The 19,733-nt window shown below is 42.6% G+C and overlaps 1 protein-coding gene across 3 annotated transcripts in view; it reads left to right on the forward strand.

The window, feature by feature from the left end:
• The window catches only part of TTBK1 (tau tubulin kinase 1), a 131,414-nt gene that overhangs the window by 30,962 nt on the left and 80,719 nt on the right, over positions 1 to 19,733 (forward strand). For all 3 annotated transcript variants that reach the window (XM_074817436.1, XM_074817433.1, XM_074817435.1), the window contains 3 exons: positions 11,774 to 11,847; positions 15,266 to 15,406; positions 16,634 to 16,738. In XM_074817436.1, coding sequence (XP_074673537.1) covers positions 11,774 to 11,847; positions 15,266 to 15,406; positions 16,634 to 16,738 — 320 coding nt within the window. The remainder of the gene's footprint in view (positions 1 to 11,773; positions 11,848 to 15,265; positions 15,407 to 16,633; positions 16,739 to 19,733) is intronic.

The raw sequence follows: 19,733 nt of genomic DNA on the forward strand, positions 1-19,733 counted from the left end.
ACAGGGAAATTGCATTCTCCTTTTGGTACCATTAGGAATGTTGACCTCAAGTATCACAATGTGTATTACTGTCCTTGCTGCTCAAGAGGCCTGCACCCTCCACAGTGCCTGATTTTACCTGTATTATCATTGCAGCACGAGCAGGTGGGATCCTCCATGATTCCAGGCCTCTTCCATGAGGAGTCACCATTTGAAAACAAGTCATTCTTTCCAAATTCTTACAATGTGGTAGCATTCAGGCAACCATACGTTGTTGTAGAACCAGAGGCCACTACAAACTACAACCTTGGACCTCTCTTACTTGAGATCACACCATGTGTTTATCCACTGTCAGCTGTAGGTAAAGTCCTCTGCTGTTTATCAACACCAGCCTGAGCAACTCTTTTGGCCTGACTGCAGGAGTTGTTCACCATTTCTGTCAGGCTTGACTATCTCTGGCTTATTTGTCCATTCCATGGATGAAGGAGTAAGCAGGTCTAAGTTTACCTGGAGGATCAGAAAATTTTCCTTCCTTGAAGAAGGCTGCTGTGCAGTTCCCAGCTACTGAGTGTCATGGTGAGTCCAAGGAGCCACATCAGAGAGTAGACTTTTGCAGTAATAGATTCTTATATACATATTTATCTCTAAATTGTGCAATAAGTAACAAGCAATATGGAAATTATATGAAAAATTCATGGTGTAAAGCAATAAGAAATGTGTGTATGTAGTTGGCAAGTATAGGGATAATAAAGTAATAGTATGAAAAAAGATAATAAGAAAAATTATTTTATAGACAGCTAATAGAGAATTACCCTACCAGGGAAAAAAATCTTACCTATAACAAATTCAGAAACTGTTTCAGGGATAGTTTGGCACATCTGCACAGGAAACTTCTGCATGGATACAGCTTCTCTGTCAGAATACTACTTTAGTGCCAAGCCCTCATTTTATTACCTTAATCACTACTGTAAAATTATCTTTAAGTGAGGTAATTGTATATGGTTGTACCATTTGCACATAATTTTAACCTGTTGGCCTTTTCTACTTTGCAGTCAAACACTTTGAAACCAACCCTAAGCCGCACTGGCAAAATACTCCTTGCGGATATAACTTGTCTCCAGCAGAGAAGGTTGCTGGTTTAGTTGTATTTGCATATGTTTTGCTGTGTAGACAAGTCTTTTGATCATGGTACATTAAAAAGCAAATAGAAATAAAATCTATATGGCTAAATGAATTAGCACCTTGCTTATCCAGAGGGCAAGAAGGGCCTTTGCTGGATTTTCTCTGTTTTACCCTCTTAAGCTATGTCTACATTAGAGAGCAGTATAGTACCAGCAGATCAGTGGATAGAAGCAGTTGCTCAGGCCTATACATCTCCAGCATATATGGCTTGGGGATTTTACACTATAAACAGCATGTGTTTTGAGGATTTTGCTTTGTGTGAGTTTTAATCTGGTTCCCCTGTCTGAGGGACGAGTTGTTGGTTTGGACTGTCTCATTTTTGGGGACTATTTGGTGCGCATCTGGAATGGAGCTTCTGGGTCTGTTTGCTCAGAAAAGTTTACATGACTGAAAGCTGCTCTGTGAACAACACATGGTAGTTGTGATGATTTAAGGCAGTAGAAGGGCTTGCTATAAAACCTCATTGCTGTTATAAACCAGGACTCAGAGACTCTTGTTCTTTGGAATCATGGGGAGAAAAAATGGGATGGTTTCCTGTCATTGAATACATGAAAGGAAGAGTCCAGTCACTTCTAAAAGAGCAGGTGTTTTTCCATGTCTTCAATGCTTTTCTAACTCTTTGGAATACAGACAGACAGAAACCTGCCTGATCTCTCTGTGACTTTTCTTCCCACCCTGGATTTGCTGTGAAGCAACATCAGGTGGCAAAGGAGCATCTGTGGAATACCACCTGGACTCTGTTTTTCATCTCTGAGGTCTTTGAGGTTAATCAAAACACAATGGCTCTGTTAGAACAACTCTTGCACAGCCTTTGAGGTGCTTGGCTTGGGTTGTCTCAGTGTCAGTCTGCCTTTCCAACAGAAGCCTTAATTGCAGAAATAGTAAAGCAGTATCCCTGATTAAATCCAGTGGATTATTTTCTCTAGCTTTCAGGTTGCTGTAGAGAGGGGTGTGGAAACCATCTTTACGTGCCAAACCAGGCACTGTGTCTGTTCTAGATGCTCAGCTGGGGCTGTGTGAGGCCCAGCAGCAGATGCTTTGAATTCAAAAGTATTCTTCCTGTCCTCACCCACTTCTTGATAGGTCTCTCTGGGAGCAAGCACTGTGAGAGTTTGTGAGATAGGATGGTGCAAAAGGATCTCTCATGAGGCTTGCACTTCAGATGCCTTCACAGGGTCCCCAAAATATGCACGTGGCCACAGCATTCGGCTTCCTTTGCTGGTATTCTCCTTGGAACAGCCTAACAGTCAGATTGTTAATTAAAATGGCCAGATTATTCTGGTGCTGAGCACTGTTTTCTTTCCATCTGTGGTGGCAGTTTTGCCCTGGTATGAGGCTATGAGTCCCGGTGTCCTTGCCTTTGACCTCACTTGGCAGCCAGGTATTCCTAACCTCTCTTCAGCATGTCATTTTCTTTGTAAATGCCTTCTTTTCAGTGTAACCAATCTCATTGCGTAGGACTCTCATTAATTTTATTCTGCAGTGCAGAGATCTTCTGCATATTGAGTAGTTGTGCAAGATGCAGTCTGGCCACAGGCACTGTAGTTTCTGAGTACCTGATTTTATTACAGCAGATAGTGAAGCAGATCTGTGTTGCTTGTTCCCCATTTACTGCCAGGGCTTGGACAGGTAAGGGTTTCCTAACAAAATAAGGGAAGAAAAGGGATCTTGCTTGGTTTTTCTCATTTGCCAGTCTTTTCTTTTTGCATATGTGAGGTTTTTCATGTTAAAGTGGTGCCTTAACTCTCTGTGATTCAGTTTGTTACTTTTGTAGACGTTTTATATGTTTCTGCAGTATTTTGCTAGGTTGATGTAACCAAACTATCAGTAAAGGCTGGAAAGCAGGGTAAATGACCCTTGGCAGGTTTTTGGGCTATCACAGGGTGGCAGATTCAGACAGTTGATTGCATTTTTCCATATGGAAGAGTCCTACGGGTGTTTGAATGAACTGGCGTTTGGGCCACATGTTTTCTGTGTCAACCATGGTGTCATGGGATGGGGGAAGGACATGGGATGGATGAAAGAGGATTTAAAACACACTTTTTTTGAGGCTGTGTTGAATTCTTGCTCCTTTGCTATTTTGCCTTGCCCTGTGTGGGATTTATTATCAGTTGCTCATCTTAAAAGTTTTTAGTGGTCTTGGGAAACAAGTAGAGGAAATTATGCCATGCAAGGTCAGGCAGTTTTACCTTTTGCTGTTTGATTAGAAAATGATGACCAGCCTTTTGTTTTTATGTCCATTAGTTCATTCATCTCTTACAGAAACACTAGCAAGGTTAACTCAGTTGATTAAATCCTAGTTGATTACTACTGGATAATGTAGTTATTTAAGCCTTACTTCCAGCATAGAATTTGTTTCCTTTCATATTCAAAACTCCTTGTCTCCAGCTGAGTTGACAAGTCCCTGAAGTCAGCTGGTTTGTCTCTGGCCAGAGAAGAAACTTGCTAACTGCAAAGGAAAGAAACCTGTATGCTAGTCAGCTTTGCCAAGCTACAGACACCATTTCCAAGTAAAGTTAGAAGATGATGAAAATAACTCTCATTTCATTTTATAGTCCTGATGGATCCTCCATTTCTTTAGATTATTTGTACAGAAGTGAATTCAGTATCCCCACAATACAAAATCCGTGGTAAGCTGATAAACCTGATACTGATGTTGACAGGTGAATAGAAAACAGCATAGCTGTAAAATGTGTGTTATATCTACAGTGTAGAGCATGAGGAATAGCTGCAGCTTTCTAAATGCCAGTGAGAGCAATTGTATAGCTGGATGTCCACAACTGTGCATATAATGGAGACCCTGGCAGTGCTGAGTGCTCAGGCAAGTTATGTCACCGAGTGCTTGGGCTTTTCCTATGCAGTTGTCTTTAGGGTTGACCTGCTGGATGGCTAGATGGTTATTTTTGGCCAGCAGTATACCATTGGTTTTGATACTTCAAGTACTACCTGAATAAAAAGAAACTTGACTGATGATTCTGAATTTAAGCCCAGTTTGTGATTACAGAGGGCAGAGGTCACTGCTGATGCAAGATGCAGGCCTTAAATAAAAATTAGTGTTTGACACTGATAGATCAGAGGGTAATTTAGGCTGGCAGGGGCCACCTCTGGAGGTCTCTAGTATAACCTCCCACTCCCAAGCAGAAGGGAATAGATCAGGTTGCTCTGGGCCTTTCCCAGTTAAATCTTGAATGATCTCCAAAGATGGAGATCCCACAGCCTCTCTGGGCCCCTGTTCCAGGGTTTGACCACCCTCGTGGTGAAAAAGAAATGGCACCTAATGGGGATTTCCCCTGTTGCAGCTCATGTCCAATGCCTTTCTGTGGGCCTCTGAGAAAAGTCAGACGCCATCATCTTGGCACTCTTCTGTTAGGTGGCTCCGAACAGCAGTTGGATTCCCCTCTGCTGCCTTCCTAAGGTTGAATAAACCCAGTTCTGACACTTTCTTTGAGTGTCACGTTCTTTTCCTGCAACCATCCTGGTGGTCACTGCTGGACTTGTGCTGTTATGTCAGTGGGGACTTGTACTGCAGAGGAAATGCAAGAATTGGTAAAATAACAGTTATAAGAGTAACAATAATTGTCATGAGATTTATGATAATCTATGCAGTAGAAGTTTCTTCAGTGTTTTGGGTGGACTGTTAGCAATGAGAGACCTCATCTATGGAGATGAATCACAAAATAATTTTGGCATAAATTTAAAAGATTAAATTCTTGAACTCCTTTGGGAAGAAAAGTGGTTACTTTTTTTCTGCAGGTGAAAATGCAGGAAACATGTAGTCTTTTACTAAAAAAAAAAAAAGGTACTTCCAATTGCAACAATAATGTCACGGGGGTTTTTTTAGTATTTATTTGATTAGCTTCATTGCTGTATTGAAAATACATTAGGAATATTTAAGAACTTAAACAAGTAGAAGATTGGAAGGAATATTGGTTTCCAGCAGTTTGAAATTGATTCGTGTGGAAAAATACATTCAAAAAAGGATCCTAATTTAATTTTTTAAGTGCTAATGAAAGTTTTTCATGTAATACAAGTTTTTAATTATTACCATAGGTTTTTAATCATATCTCTACAAGGTGATGAATACTTGAAGTTATTTTTATACATGAGGACATGGTTATCGACTGTCATTTTTAAGTTCCTTCAGAACAAGGATGAAGACCATTTCAGTAACTGAAATATTTGTATTTCTTACCCAGTATTATATGGGAGATTATTATGTTCATTTTAGTTTAAAGGCAGCAGTAGAAAGAATATTTTTCTGTGGGTGAACATTAAAACATTGCTTTAACTAAATGCTTGGAAAAAATGAATGCATGTGCAACAAAGTAAAACACATATTCTCCGAACCTTTTCTCAGGTCAGCGTTCATGAACATCAGGCTGACTTATTCTGCCAACCTATGTTAGTTAACAGGCCAAAATTCTTTATAATCTCTTGCTCTGTTCTTTACTTTGTTGGAAGATAACTGCTTTGTTTTAGTAATAAACAAATACAGATATAGGACTTATTTTCTGAAGTATGAGCTTGTGATCTTCCGTAATATCAGAGTGGCTGTTCAGGGGAACAGTCTAGCAAAGGAGCAAGTATGATCTGGCAGTTAGTGCGGTAAAATGCTTTTGAGGCTCCCCATAGTAAGTATACCTTGAAAAAACTTTTTTTCCTTTTCTTACCCTTCTGGGTTAAAATATGCTTTGCTGATCTCTGTGCTATGATCTTCATGCTTGAGGAGGCCATGTGTGAGGAAGGAGAGATAGTTCCTTCTGCCTTAAAGGAAAGTATGACAGTCTCATCATCCTGGCTGCACAAGAGGTTAACAACATGATTGTTCTTGTGGGCTTCATAATTCTGATCAGCCTCAGGACTGATCTTCAGGAATCCCAAAGTCACACCTGACTGTCAGCCTCCATCTGCTACTTCAGCATGGCATGGACTCCTCCAAGAGAGCAAACAGTTGTAACCTTGTGCCTCCTTTAGTTGAAAAATGAGTAAAAGCCTTGGAAACCCAGAGGGGTTGATGCTGCAAGCATTTATCCCATCTATATGATGAGCAGGCTGTACATATACCAACTCTAAATGTGGCCTGCTTTCTCTACACTCTGTTATATTCCTTTTGTTTCATGCAGGAATTGGCACAGTCTTCCCTCCCCCCCTTTCTTCTTCTTTTCCTGGTGTTGCTTGTTGCAGAGTAGTGCATGGAAGAGCTGTTCCAGGGAGAGCCTAAATTCCCAAGACCAACAGGTCAGGTAGGAGCCCAGTTTAGGCTGGAAAGGAGGATTCAGTATAAAATCAAGTCAGTCTGGGGATGTGGGTCGTCAAGAACTGTCATTCAGTTCATCATTTTCAAAAATTTTAGTAAGTAGAAACATGCTATCAGCCTTAACGTACCTACAAATCTCAAAGACAATAAATTAAAAATTTAAATGCTTTTTTTTCCGTAAAATTTTGTGTTCCAGAAAACAGTAATGTTATAGAGGAAATGGATTTAAAAAAAAAAAAGTCTCAGGATTATACTCAAAATCAGAAGACGCAGTACAAAATTAGCAGGGATGTGTCTTAAGTCACAATCAAGCGTACTGGACACGACCACTCCTGTTTTGCTGAAATGATTGATTTAGGTGGCCAGGTTCCCCCTGTCAGAGGATTGGTTTTTAGTGTTCTTGTCTGTAGTTTTACAACAATAAAAAGCACATGGTGTCCTGCCTATCAGTGCTTTGCAATTATTTAAAAGAATAAAAGCAAGTAAAAATTGGAGTAATTGACCCTTTTTAACACATAGTAACTCTTATTGCCAGTAGAAACAGTCATTGTTTTGGCTGTTGCCTCAATATCCATCTCCTGGTGCTCTGAAAGGCAAAACAAAGCAAAGTGGGACTCACAGTGTGTCTGTAAGCAAGCCAGGCTGGTCTGTGTGAGTCTGTATGGACTTAAAGGAGTCAGGTCTGGAACAAGTGTGGATCTGTGCTGGCCTGTCCATCCTGTCTGAGACCTGTGTATATTGCCAGTTTGCTGAAGCACACAGGTATCATAAGCTCCTAAAAAACCCCTAAGTGGTTCTTTCTGAGGTTATCCAGATATGTTGACTTTGTAGCCACAAATCTGGCTTTGAGGCTGCCTTCACATCAGCAGGCAGCATAGCAATCCATACTGGGACCCATGACAAGAAGACATGTAGGACAGTTGAGGCTTGCTGGCAGTCCCTTCTTGGTAATGCTCAGGCCAGGACATGTGCTACAGCCAGACAGTGCCTCGGGGAGTTCCATCAGAAAACCAAAAACTTTTATGTAAAAATATGAGCCCTGGTCCTCATGGGGGACTGCAACCACCCTGTTGGAGTGAACAACACAGTGGACAATCTGTTGGAGGGACAACACGGCAGTGCATAAGCAATCCAGGGGGTTCCTGGAATGCCTTGATGATAACTTCCTTCTCCAAGTGATAGAGGAGCCAACGAGGAGAAGTGCTATGCTGGACCTTGTTCTCACCAACAAGGAGGGGCTGGTGGGGAGTGTGAAGCTCAAGGGCAGCCTTGGCTGCAGTGACCATGAAATGGTGGAGTTCAAGATCCTTAGGGCAGCGAGGAGGGCGCACAGCAAGCTCTCTACCCTGGATTCAGGAGAGCAGACTTTGGGCTCTTCAGGGATCTGCTTGGCAGAGTAACACGAGATAAAGCCCTGGAGGTAAGAAGAGCCCAAGATAGCTGGTTAATATTCAAGAATCACCTCCTCTAAGCTCAGGAGCAATGTATCCTGACAGAGCAAGTCACATAAGAATGCCAGGAGGCCTGCATGGATGAACAAGGAGCTCCTGGACAAGCTCAAGCATAAAAAGGAAGCCTACAGAGGGTGGAAGCAAGGACAGGTAGCCTGGGAGGAATACAGAGAAACTGTCTGTGTAGCCAGGGATCAGGTTAGGAAGGCCAAAGCCCTGATAGAATGAAATCTGCCAGGGACATCAAGGGCAACAAGAAAAGCCTCTATAAGTACATTGGTGATAAAAGGAAGACCAGAGACAATGTGGGCCCTCTCCAGAAGGAAACGGGAGACTTGGTTACCTGGGTGGAGAAGGTTGAGGTATTCAATGACTTTTTTACCTCAGTCTTCACTGTCAAGTGCTCCAGCCACACCGTCCAAGATGCAGAAGGCAAAGGCAGGGACTGGGAGAATGAAGAACCGCTGACTATAGAAGATCCGGTTTGAGACCATCTGAGGAACCTGAGCGTGCACAAGTCCATGGGACCTGATGAGATGCATCCGTGGGACCTGAGGGAGCTGGCAGATTGAGTGTCTAAGCCACTATCCATCATATTTCAGAAGTCATGGTAGTCCAGCTAAGTTCCCACTGACTGGAAGAGGGGAAACATAACCCGCATTTTGAAAGAGGGAAATAAAGAGGACCCATGGAACAACATGCCAGTCAGTCTCACCTCTGTGTCCAGCAAGATCATGGAGCAGATCCTCTTGGAAACTCTGCTAGGGCACATGGAAAATAAGGAGGTGATTGTTGACAGCCAGCATGGCTTCACTAAGGACAAATCATGACTGATGAATTTGGTGGCCTTCTACAGTGGGGTTACAGCATTGGTGGATAAGGGACAGTTGACGTCATCTACCTGGACTTGTGCAAAGCATTTGACACTGTCCCACATGACATCCTTGTCTCTAAATTGGAGAGACATGGATTTGACAGATGGACCACTCAGTGGATAAGGAATTGGCTGGATGGTCACACTCAAAGAGTTGTGCTCAACAGCTCGATGTCCAAGTGGAGGGCGGTGACGAGTGGCATTCCTCAGGGGTCGGTGTTGGAACCGGCGCTGTTTAACATCTTTGTTGGTGACATGGACAGTGGGATTGTGCGCACCCTCAGTAAGTTTCCTGATGACACCAAGCTGTGTGGAGTGATTGACATGCTGGAGGGAAGGGATCCATCCAGGGGGACCTCAACAGGCTTGAGAGGTGAGCCCGTGCAAACCTCACGAAGTTCAACAAGGTCAAGTGCAAGGTCCTGCACATGGGTCGAGGCAATCCCAAGCGCAAATGCAGGCTGGGTGAGGAGTGGATTGAGAACAGCCCTGCAGGGAAGGACTTGGGAGTAGTAGTGGATGGAAAATTCATTATGAGCCAGCAATGTGCGCTCATAGCCCAGAAAGCCAACTGTATCCTGGAATGCATCAAGAGAAGTGTGGCCAGCAGGTTGAGGGAGGTGATTCTCCCCCTCTACTCCTCTCTCATGAGTCTCCACCTGCGGTACTATGTTCACCTCTGGGGCCCCCAGTTTAAGAAGGACATAGACATGTTGGAGCAAGTCCAGAGGAGGCAACAAAGATGACTGGGGAGCCAGAGCACCTTCCTCAGCCTTCCACAGGTGGAGAAAGTTGGGGTTGTTCAGTCTGGAGAAGAGAAGGCTCCGGGGACACTTTATAGCAGCCTTCCAGTACTTAAAGGGGGCCTACAGGAAAGATGGGGAGGGACTCTTTATCAGGAAGTGTGGGGATAGGACAAGGGGTAACGGTTTTAAACTGACAGAGGGTAGATTTAGATTAGATGTAAGGAAGAAATTCTTTACTGGGAGGGAGTTGAGGCACTGGAACAGGCTGCCCAGAGAAGCTGTGGCTGCCCCCTCCCTGGAAGTGTTCAAGGCCAGGTTGGACGGGGCTTTGAGCAACCTGGTCTAGTGGAAGGTGTTCCTGCCCATGGCAGGGAGTTTGGAACTAGATAATCTTTAAGGTCCCTCCTGTCTAAAATCATTCTATGATTCTGTGAAAATCATCACTGAATTTGCAAGGAATGTGCAGATAGTAGGAAACAAGTGGCACCCACAGGTGGGTACTCATGGGCACACACAGGACATGGGATTCGTATGTGAGAAAAAGGATTAATGAAGAGTGTGCAGGCTGCCATGATGCATACTGAAGAGAGTAATTTCCTGATCTCTGAATACTTTTTCCTGAAATATGGTGGCTTGTGACATTCCTTGATGGTTTGAGCATGGTCTTGCACACTCAGTCCTGAAACCGGGCAATGTGCTTAAGTCTGTGCCAGAGACGTAAAGGATCTGCAGCCACATAACCGTCATGCTTATCTATCCAGATATAGGTGGATACTAGGGTGGGTTGGTTGGTTGGTTTGTTTGTTTAAAGCCTGTTCTTCCAAAGGAGTAAGGGGTAAACATGGCCTCTGTCCCTCCAGTTCTGGCTGCCAGCAGCTGTTATTTCCTTGTGGTAGGAGAGAGAGAGTGGGGGTGTTTTGCTGGGGGATGCTGCTGGGTCCTGAAGGGCAGGCTCTTGATGCTTTTACTGAGAGCCTGGGATGGAGCTCCATATTCCACAGCTGTATGTATTGCTCTGGTTAAAGCTCTGGTTCTTCAGTGAGAAAACTGCTTCTTTGTCTCCTGCTGCCCTCCAGGTCCCTGTTCTATCACATCTTTCTGTCCTTACGGTTTTTGATGCCCCAGGCCTATGCTACACACAATGGGAGGAATAGCAGCGTCCTGAGGGTGTTACAGGCAGTGCAATTACTGATTAATGTGTATGTTCATGTTCTTCCTTTTTTTATTTTAAAACTGGGAAGTATCAAATTATAAACTTTGGTTTAAAAACTAATTAAAATCACCATTGCTCAAGTGCTACAAAGAAATATAGGGCAAAGCTGTGCAATGATACTCACCCTCTTCCCTGCTTAGAAACCCCACCAGGAACCAAATGTTCACCATTATCAGTAGTCTGCTATTAGAGGAATGCATGCATCATACTTCCCCTTCTGCTAATTCAGAGAGCACATCATCACAAATCCATTATAGGTCAGGATCTGAAATCACAGCCTCTTCTCCCTCTGCAATTTTTTATTTTTTTTAAGGTAGGTCCTGCCTGGTGCCATGTGATGAAATGTAGACATTGCAGCAGCACTTTTAGTATCACAGAGAATGAACCTAGAGGACTAGCTGAGTGTTGTGGGGTGGCTGGTTAGTTTGATTTTGTGTGAATAGATGTAGTTTGTACTTCTAACACCATGCCAGGATTTGACGTGAAATTGCCTAGGTTTATTTCCTTTTATTATGAAACTGCTTTAACATTTCAATGGAATTTTTCTGTAAGCATCTTTCTTTTCCAGATGTTTCTGACTATTAAAATCAGTGTTTGCCCATGTTGAAGTAGCATTGGTTTAGCTGTTTCAGGGTAAGCAATGCTAATAGGCAAGTGTAGTAGCAGTGTGTAAAAGTCAGCATTTACTGTGTAAAATTGATGTGATGAGCTTAAGCGTGCTGCCAGTGAACCCGTGAAACTGATCGTGGGTGTGGTGGTGTTGCATGCACATGGTGGTGGTATAAACTGCAGTTTTTCACACTCTCACTTGTGTCCTGTGTCAGTTCGAGGATTCAAGGATCCCTGGACACTGATTTCCACTCATGGTTATTTCACAGGCAGTTTTCTTGTTGAATGTCAGTACTCTCCTGAGCTACGAGACTGGCAAGTAGAAACAAAATCAGTCTGTTCTGCCAAGCTCCCTGCCTAATGCCACTTACAGTTACAAGTCCTTGATCAGAAACCATTATTCTAAAGATTGAGATCACAGGGTTTTTGTGTTCCATTCTGTACGTTTCTGTTTCTTTTCAGGGAAGGATCATGTTTGCAGATTTATTGGCTGTGGAAGGAATGAAAAATTTAATTACGTGGTCATGCAGCTTCAGGTGAGTTCTGTGCTTCCCCTCTCCCTCCTGTCCCATGGAGATGGCAACACAGGGAAGGATTTACAGTGAGAGAATAAGGCCAAGCACTGGTGTAAAGACTTTGTTATACATAGAAAGTGGGTGGAATGGAAGACAGTGAGAAGGGGTGGTGTTGCTGCGATATCCCTTGGGATAGCTCCAGTTGTCAAGATGTGCTAAGATATTTCATAGCTCTGCTTTTCTGTTTAAGATGGCTCTCTGTCAATTTTCTGGGGAAAGCATTCATTTCAGAACACTCGCAGGAGCTACCCACAGTATCATGCAGCAGTGGCAGCTGTTTGAAATATCTCCTGCTGAGCTCTGTGATGCAGCATTCAAAATATGTGTCTTGTATCAGAGCTCAGAGTGCGGTGGGAGCCAGTGGTGTCCCACCAGCAGCACAGTCTTCTGCATGAAAGGGAGTGGTCTCTGGCTCCCCTGTCTCTCCCAAGCTCAGCAGTAGCTTAGCTTCTGCTGTGAAAGTGTTTTATCCTGTTTGAACACTGCTGATATTAAGTCAATACTTGGGTAGCTAGCACATGGTGACTGTACTGCTAGACAGCCAGCTACTCCTATCAGAGTTAGCCAGCCACAATAACCACAGGACCTCTGCATGGTTCAGCATGAAACTTCACCAAGAAGACATATATATTTAGATCTTCAGAGCCCAAGTATGGTGGTACTGTCATGAAAACAGCTTTCTCTTTCACAAAAGCAGCTTTCTTTTACAGCAGTCAGAGGAGAAAGAGTTGGAGGGGAACAAGTAGGAAGAGATGGCCAAGTCAAAAACACATGAAAGAAAGATGTTTAAAGAGAGAGAGATTGTCCCTGGCTCGAGGGGAATACTTTCAAACTCAAGGTGCCTCTTTCTGACACAGTTGCCTTGGAAGCTGGCTTGTTTCAGCACCTGACATAAGAGTTGACAGGGAACTTGTTCCATCTCTCATTCAGCTTGTATGATCAGGGCTTTGCTGTGCAAAGCACTATATGATTATACAATACAAGCCTACCCTTTCCCTGAAGAGCTTACAGCCCATGTCATGTTTCTTTATGTGTAATTTGGGTGATAGAACATGCTGAAGGAAAGTGAGGTTGAAGCACTAAGTAATGAGAAGTAAGCTGTTGCATAAACAGTAAGGTTATTTTTAATTAGTGAATGGTGAATGAAGTAAAATAGACACCAGCAGACCCCAGTACTTCTTTACAACCAGTAAATTCCTGGTGCTTGGTTTTGCCTTTTACACACCGTTGGCATCCCAACTGCTGTTACGGATAGAAAAAACCTTTTGCTCTCTAACCATCCCTGGGTATTGCTGCTACTGCAGTGTGAGTGTGACTGATTCTTGAAAGGGCTAATCTGGAGCTCATGAAACAACAAGGCTTCTAACCCCCCAATCCTGTCCTTAACAAGCCTGATGAAGAAGGCTATACCTTGGAAAAAAACTTCTCTAGACAGAATCTCTTACTTTCTAGCCTGTTCTTGATTCGTAGAGTAGGCAGAGCTAAAAATAATTTAATTATTTGCAAATGAAGACTTTGATACTTAAAGCATTAACTAGTTTTGTATTATCACTCTTCAATCTAAAATACTTCAAGATCTGAGACATGGTTTATTGTGTGTCTCTCTGACTGTTGTGTACTGCAATTCTCCCTTTCTCTTCAGTCACTGGGACTGAGGCTGCCACCGTAAGCTTTGCAACTCAATTGCATCTATTGTTTCTTAGCCAGTCTGATGGTGTTTATTTGGAAAATAATGCTCATTTTCTGCCTTTTCCTGGGAGCAGTATTAGATATTCACATGCCTTGGATTGTTTCTGGAAAGCTGGTGTCTGAGACCGTCTCCCAAACCAGCTGGGGAAAATTATGGCACATTTCAGTGTGCAGCTCTGAAAAAATCTGCCTTTCCCTGTTACCATTGGATAAGAGAGTTGGTGTCCAAGGAACCACTTTACAGTGGAAAGAGAGATCTACTGTCAATTCAGTAACTCGGATCTTTCAGGATAGCAATGACAAATCCGTGCTGCCTCTAGTAAACTGTCACAGAAATTAAAAAAAGATAAGCACTAGAGAAGTAGCTTAGTCTTATTGTGTTCATGCTAAGGAGCAAACCTGGGATGGTTGCTGTGGCTTGGCTGTATCTATATTAGCTGACCTGTGTGAAGTGTGGTTGTTCAAGGGACCAGAGCCCTGAAGTGAAATGTGGGTCAAACCAATTTGAGACGCTAGTCATATGCTAAAGAGCCGGTTGCTGTTGGCCTCTTAATGTCTGTAAATAACTTGAGAACTGGAAGTGGGTGGATGAATAGATGGCATTTCACTGGTTTGGAGAGCAATTTGTGTTTTCATATAAAATGTTTGGAATCTTTTATATATCTTTTGTTGTGAATTTTGTTTGAATACATCTGGACTTGTATTATAAGCATGTATGTCTTTGCAGAGGCAGAATCAAGAGATTCTATACTATAGTGATAATCAGCATGTCCCTATAACTTTTGTTCTTAATGCATGTTCTCTGAAACGGTGGACTCTGATTCCTAATGGTTTTGATCAGCTGATAAACACGTTAGTTCTGTGGATTAGAAGGGTACTCTGTCATCAAACATACTCATTTTAACACCATCTTTCTCTTTACAAATCTAAAGAGGTATAGACAAAACCAAGACGACAGACATCAAAGAACACTGTGATTCTTCTGGTGTTTAGTCTGTCCTCTTTTTTTTTTTTTTTTTTGCTAAGTTGTCTTTATTTTCAGGCACAGCTGGTAGACTTCTTTTTCCCCAGAAATTTAATTAACTGGAGGTAAATTACCATTTTTTTTAATATAAATTTTTTACATCAGTGGGAAAATCATCCTCTCCTGATTCTGGGTACTATTCTCTTGATAGACTTCTTTCCCCATTGTGGCATTGCCACAACAGTGCTGACTTGAACTTGAGCCAGACAGTTGTGTGCTATGGAGTTTCTGATGAAACTGCTTCTATAAGCTGTAATAGATAGCAGCTTCATGACCTGCTTATCATATTTGTACTGCTTTAATCTTTAGATGGCTCAGAGAACAGACAAAGGTTGTTCTTAAATCAGCTTCTATGTAGTCTGGGTTTAACAGTAAGGAGATGCTGGGCTCATACAGTCTGAGGCACTGCTGTCCATGCCATGCCTATTTCCCAAATAATACATGAGATGGCTTCCTAAGATAACAGTCTGATATCCTCTTATGAGCAAATACATAATTTAAAAGTTAAAATGAAGTATTGGAAGATCATATACAAGAAATAAAGCAGACATAAGGTGAGCACCTGTCTGATTAGCATTTCTGCCTTTTTGGGGATGCATGTTAGATTGCAGCTATGAAATGCTACGGTTTAGTATGATGGTTTAAGTGTTTTATTGATTGTTTCAGGGCCGAAATCTTGCAGATCTCAGGAGGAGTCAGCCTCGAGGGACTTTCACACTGAGCACAACGCTGCGATTAGGCAAACAGATTCTGGAATCAATAGAAGCCATTCACTCTGTGGGATTCCTGCATCGTGACATCAAGCCTGTATGTTGTTTTGGAAATTTTCCTTTTGATTTTATGTCTGTCTGTTCTGCTGGAGTCAATAAAGACAGTCTGAATATGGGCAGATCTCAGTGGAGACATTTAGGCCTCCTTGCACACTCCCACTGTCTGACACATTGGCTATTTTCTATAAGTACAGAATAGTAATATAGTATTGTTATTCCTTTAAGCGCATAGTTTTTATCAGCAGAGGCTGCTCCATGGTGGGTCATGGGCTGTCAGTCATACCTGTACCAGTCAAAATCACATGATGAAGCAATCTAATTTTGAACAATGAAAAAAGATGTCTTGCTCTATGACCCATCACTTGAATAAATGCTATTTCATGTATTTGACTTAGCTAAATAATCTTCTTAATCTTTTCTGAGCAATTGCCAAAAAAAATGGAGCACATTTCACTGTCAGAAACACAGTCACAGTGTTGGTCATTTACACAGCTGAGACATAATAATTCCAAGCCTCACTGTAGGAGCCAGTGTTTTTCCTGCAGCTCTTCACTACTTGACCTGAGCACTTGTTGCTACACCAGCCCTGAGACCATCTTTCTTCCAGCAAAATCATTTGCTGCTTTTAAAAGAAACTGGTTTTGGCTGATCAGATTCAGTGAAAATCGGTCACTAATGTGACTGATCCCAAATCCTTTAGAAGCCATCCATTGTGGTAAAGGATATAACTTTAAGATGGGGGTTAAAAATTTGCTGTTGCATTTGCTTATTGTCAATTTATTTACTAAGAACCAAACACAGTGGTTTTTAGATGTCAGAATGTTCAGATGAATTTAGGTAATGCAATACAGTGGATGGAGATTCTGGAAGTTAGGGCAGAATAATGCATGCTAGCAGCTGAACCACGAACAGAAGCATTTGTCTACAGTAACTCTAGCCTGTTATGTAAGTGATGGAGCTCTCACTGCAGAGCTAGTGGTGTTAAATGTAGCTCTCGTGGCAGCTGAAATTTAGCTAAGCTAATGGGAATTTTAGTTATTTTGAGACTCCACAGCCACTTATCTGCAAAGTGAACTTCTTAACATGGCAGTGATTCTCTAATCATGATATTTAAGATGCATCTTAAAATTCTTCTCTTTGACTTATGTTTCCACCAGAGGCATGTGAGGCTATCTGACAAAGTTTTGTTAACAAATGGCCACTCTTACCCAAGTTGCTGGTAAAAAAAATTTATTTTTTTTTCTTTATTTCTTTCTTTGTCTAGTCCAATTTTGCCATGGGCCGCTTACCTTCAACATACAGGAAGTGCTACATGTTAGACTTTGGTCTGGCCCGTCAGTATACCAACACCACTGGTGAAGTCCGGCCAGTAAGTAAATTTTAAGTATTTTTTTCCACTCCTGCAACTGCTTAGGCATGGAAAGGTTTTGTGATTTTGTTTGTTCTGTGCTTATTATGCTTGGTCATTATATTGGACTGCATTTTCTGCAAGGTGAGAAGCAGCAGGTGACTTCAACTGAGTTGGGAATCTAAGAAGGGATGTTTGCTTTTGTCTTACAAGGTGTGTGGCTTTTTTTTTAATTTTTATTTTCCTTTAAGATAATCATGTTTTCCACGGGCTTGGAATACTTACTGAGTACATTATAGCCAAACAAAGAGGGTGAGCCCAGTGCAGGCCATGTAAATTCTTTAGTCCCAGAGGACCCATCTAGTTCAGTTCTCTGTGGTCTGGTAAACCATGTTGCTGCATTCTTAAAGCTTTTTATGAATAAAATGCTAGAAGTTAGAGGCTGACCTGATCTCTGAGGCTGAGCTTACTGTGAACTGCAACCTGTAATGCTGTTCTCACCTTGCTTGGCTTTGGTTTTGTGTATATTGCCCTGCCTGGATTTCTTTGCAGGACTATTTCAGCGTGCCTGCTTGGAGGGGAGGTAAGGGCAGGGGTCATAACTTGTGCCATGTGACATGTATTATCTTCAGTCCTTTTACCAGCACTGTGTTATCTGGGGTCACTCATAAGAATGTGTTAAGCTTCAGATGCTCTAGGTATCAGTCAGAGCATTCATAGATTTATTTTGGAACACAGCACAAGCAGGGAGGGCTCAGACAATGTCTCTGTTTATCATCCTAGATTTATATCTTTTGGTCTGGAAATCTTTTCCATCTGCAAGATAATTGTTGTTCTGGAAAATATTGACAATGTGAGAGCTAAATTTGGAGACTCTGTAGTGCAGGATATGGTTGGGAGTGGGACAAAAGCAAAGATCAGTGAGCAGATTTTGTGTTTTTAGCAGATGAACACAACTGGGGATTTTTCTTCTGTTTTTTAATAAGTCTTTTCCGTTGGACATAGCAAACCTTTTCTTTTTAGCTGTAGATGGGAGCAGCTCCAAAGGCTGTGCCTGCCTCTTAGTCTTAAAAAGACACACACTATGTACTACTGGTCTTCCTTGTCAGTGCTGTTTAGTTTGGGGATAACCCTTCTCCATATTGCCCTTTTCAAAATGCAGCCCCACTCCTTTCCTCTTTCTGCAATCAGAATTCAAGCCCATTATGGATTGAAACTGGCATTTGGTTTTCTGCAAAATTTCTTCATTGCCTTAGTGAAGCAACTGTGGTTTATATCTGTATTTCAGGTCCCACTGTTTGAACACTGTTCTTTCTTTATAATTAAAGAAACTAATTTTTCCAGATGTCTCTTCTTTTGGATCCTCTCTTTTCTTCCTTTCTCCCACTACTTTAAAATTACTTCTTTATTTTGCTGCATCCTTAGAGAATACTCCCAGGCCCTGTTTTTGGAAACAGCACTACATCCAGCCTTGACGTTTTTCAGAGCAGAAGACTCCTCAGCGGTGTTTCAAAAGCTGTGTCCTGCTTGGATTGGTATGGGTGAGGTGGGGCTTTGTTAGGATGCAAGAGTCTGAGAAGGTCGGTCTTAATTGTGGTCATTCTGGTGGTTGATTGCTTGCTTGCCACAGATGAATCTCACAGAACAACTAACAACACATAATCTTTTCCTGGAAAAAGACGTGGAGATCCCCAGAGGAGTGGGAGTATGCTCTTCGGAAAGTGGTAAAAAGTCTCGGTTTGTCTGGGATGTGGGAAGGTCATATGGGGTAAAATCTCATATACCTAATGTACCTATTCTCTTATGCCACATGTCAGGTGGTGAGGCTTTTTGACAAAAATGATACAATAAAAAATACATAATATTTACTTCAATCCCTTTTAATGTTATGTTATAGTCACCAGGATGTTCACTCATTTTGTGTCCCTGCTGCCTGATAGCACTGTTGAGTCCCACTTAGCAGACTGAGACGTTTGACCCGAGAAGCATGGTGTGATTGCTGTCCAAATAAAGCATTAAGGCTTAGTAAGGAGATGGGGGTGAAGGGTGGTATGAAGACAAGTGAAAGGAGATTTTTTTTCTGTTTGTTTTTTGGGGTTTTTTTATAGAATCATAGAATGATTTTAGTCAGGAGGGACCTTAAAGATCATCTAGTTCCAAACCCCCTGCCATGGGCAGGAACACCTTCCACTAGACCAGGTTGCTCAAAGCCCCGTCCAACCTGGCCTTGAACACTTCCAGGGAGGGGGCAGCCACAGCTTCTCTGGGCAGCCTGTTCCAGTGCCTCAACTCCCTCCCAGTAAAGAATTTCTTCCTTACATCTAATCTAAATCTACCCTCTGTCAGTTTAAAACCGTTACCCCTTGTCCTATCCCCACACTTCCTGATAAAGAGTCCCTCCCCATCTTTCCTGTAGGCCCCCTTTAAGTACTGGAAGGCTGCTATAAAGTGTCCCCGGAGCCTTCTCTTCTCCAGACTGAACAACCCCAACTTTCTCCACCTGTGGAAGGCTGAGGAAGGTGCTCTGGCTCCCCAGTCATCTTTGTTGCCTCCTCTGGACTTGCTCCAACATGTCTATGTCCTTCTTAAACTGGGGGCCCCAGAGGTGAACATAGTACCGCAGGTGGAGACTCATGAGAGAGGAGTAGAGGGGGAGAATCACCTCCCTCAACCTGCTGGCCACACTTCTCTTGATGCATTCCAGGATACAGTTGGCTTTCTGGGCTATGAGCGCACATTGCTGGCTCATAATGAATTTTCCATCCACTACTACTCCCAAGTCCTTCCCTGCAGGGCTGTTCTCAATCCACTCCTCACCCAGCCTGCATTTGCGCTTGGGATTGCCTCGACCCATGTGCAGGACCTTGCACTTGACCTTGTTGAACTTCGTGAGGTTTGCACGGGCTCACCTCTCAAGCCTGTTGAGGTCCCCCTGGATGGATCCCTTCCCTCCAGCATGTCAATCACTCCACACAGCTTGGTGTCATCAGGAAACTTACTGAGGGTGCGCACAATC

The sequence above is a fragment of the Strix aluco genome, chromosome 3 (genome assembly GCF_031877795.1).
Source record: "Strix aluco isolate bStrAlu1 chromosome 3, bStrAlu1.hap1, whole genome shotgun sequence".
In the NCBI taxonomy this organism is placed as follows: domain Eukaryota; kingdom Metazoa; phylum Chordata; class Aves; order Strigiformes; family Strigidae; genus Strix; species Strix aluco.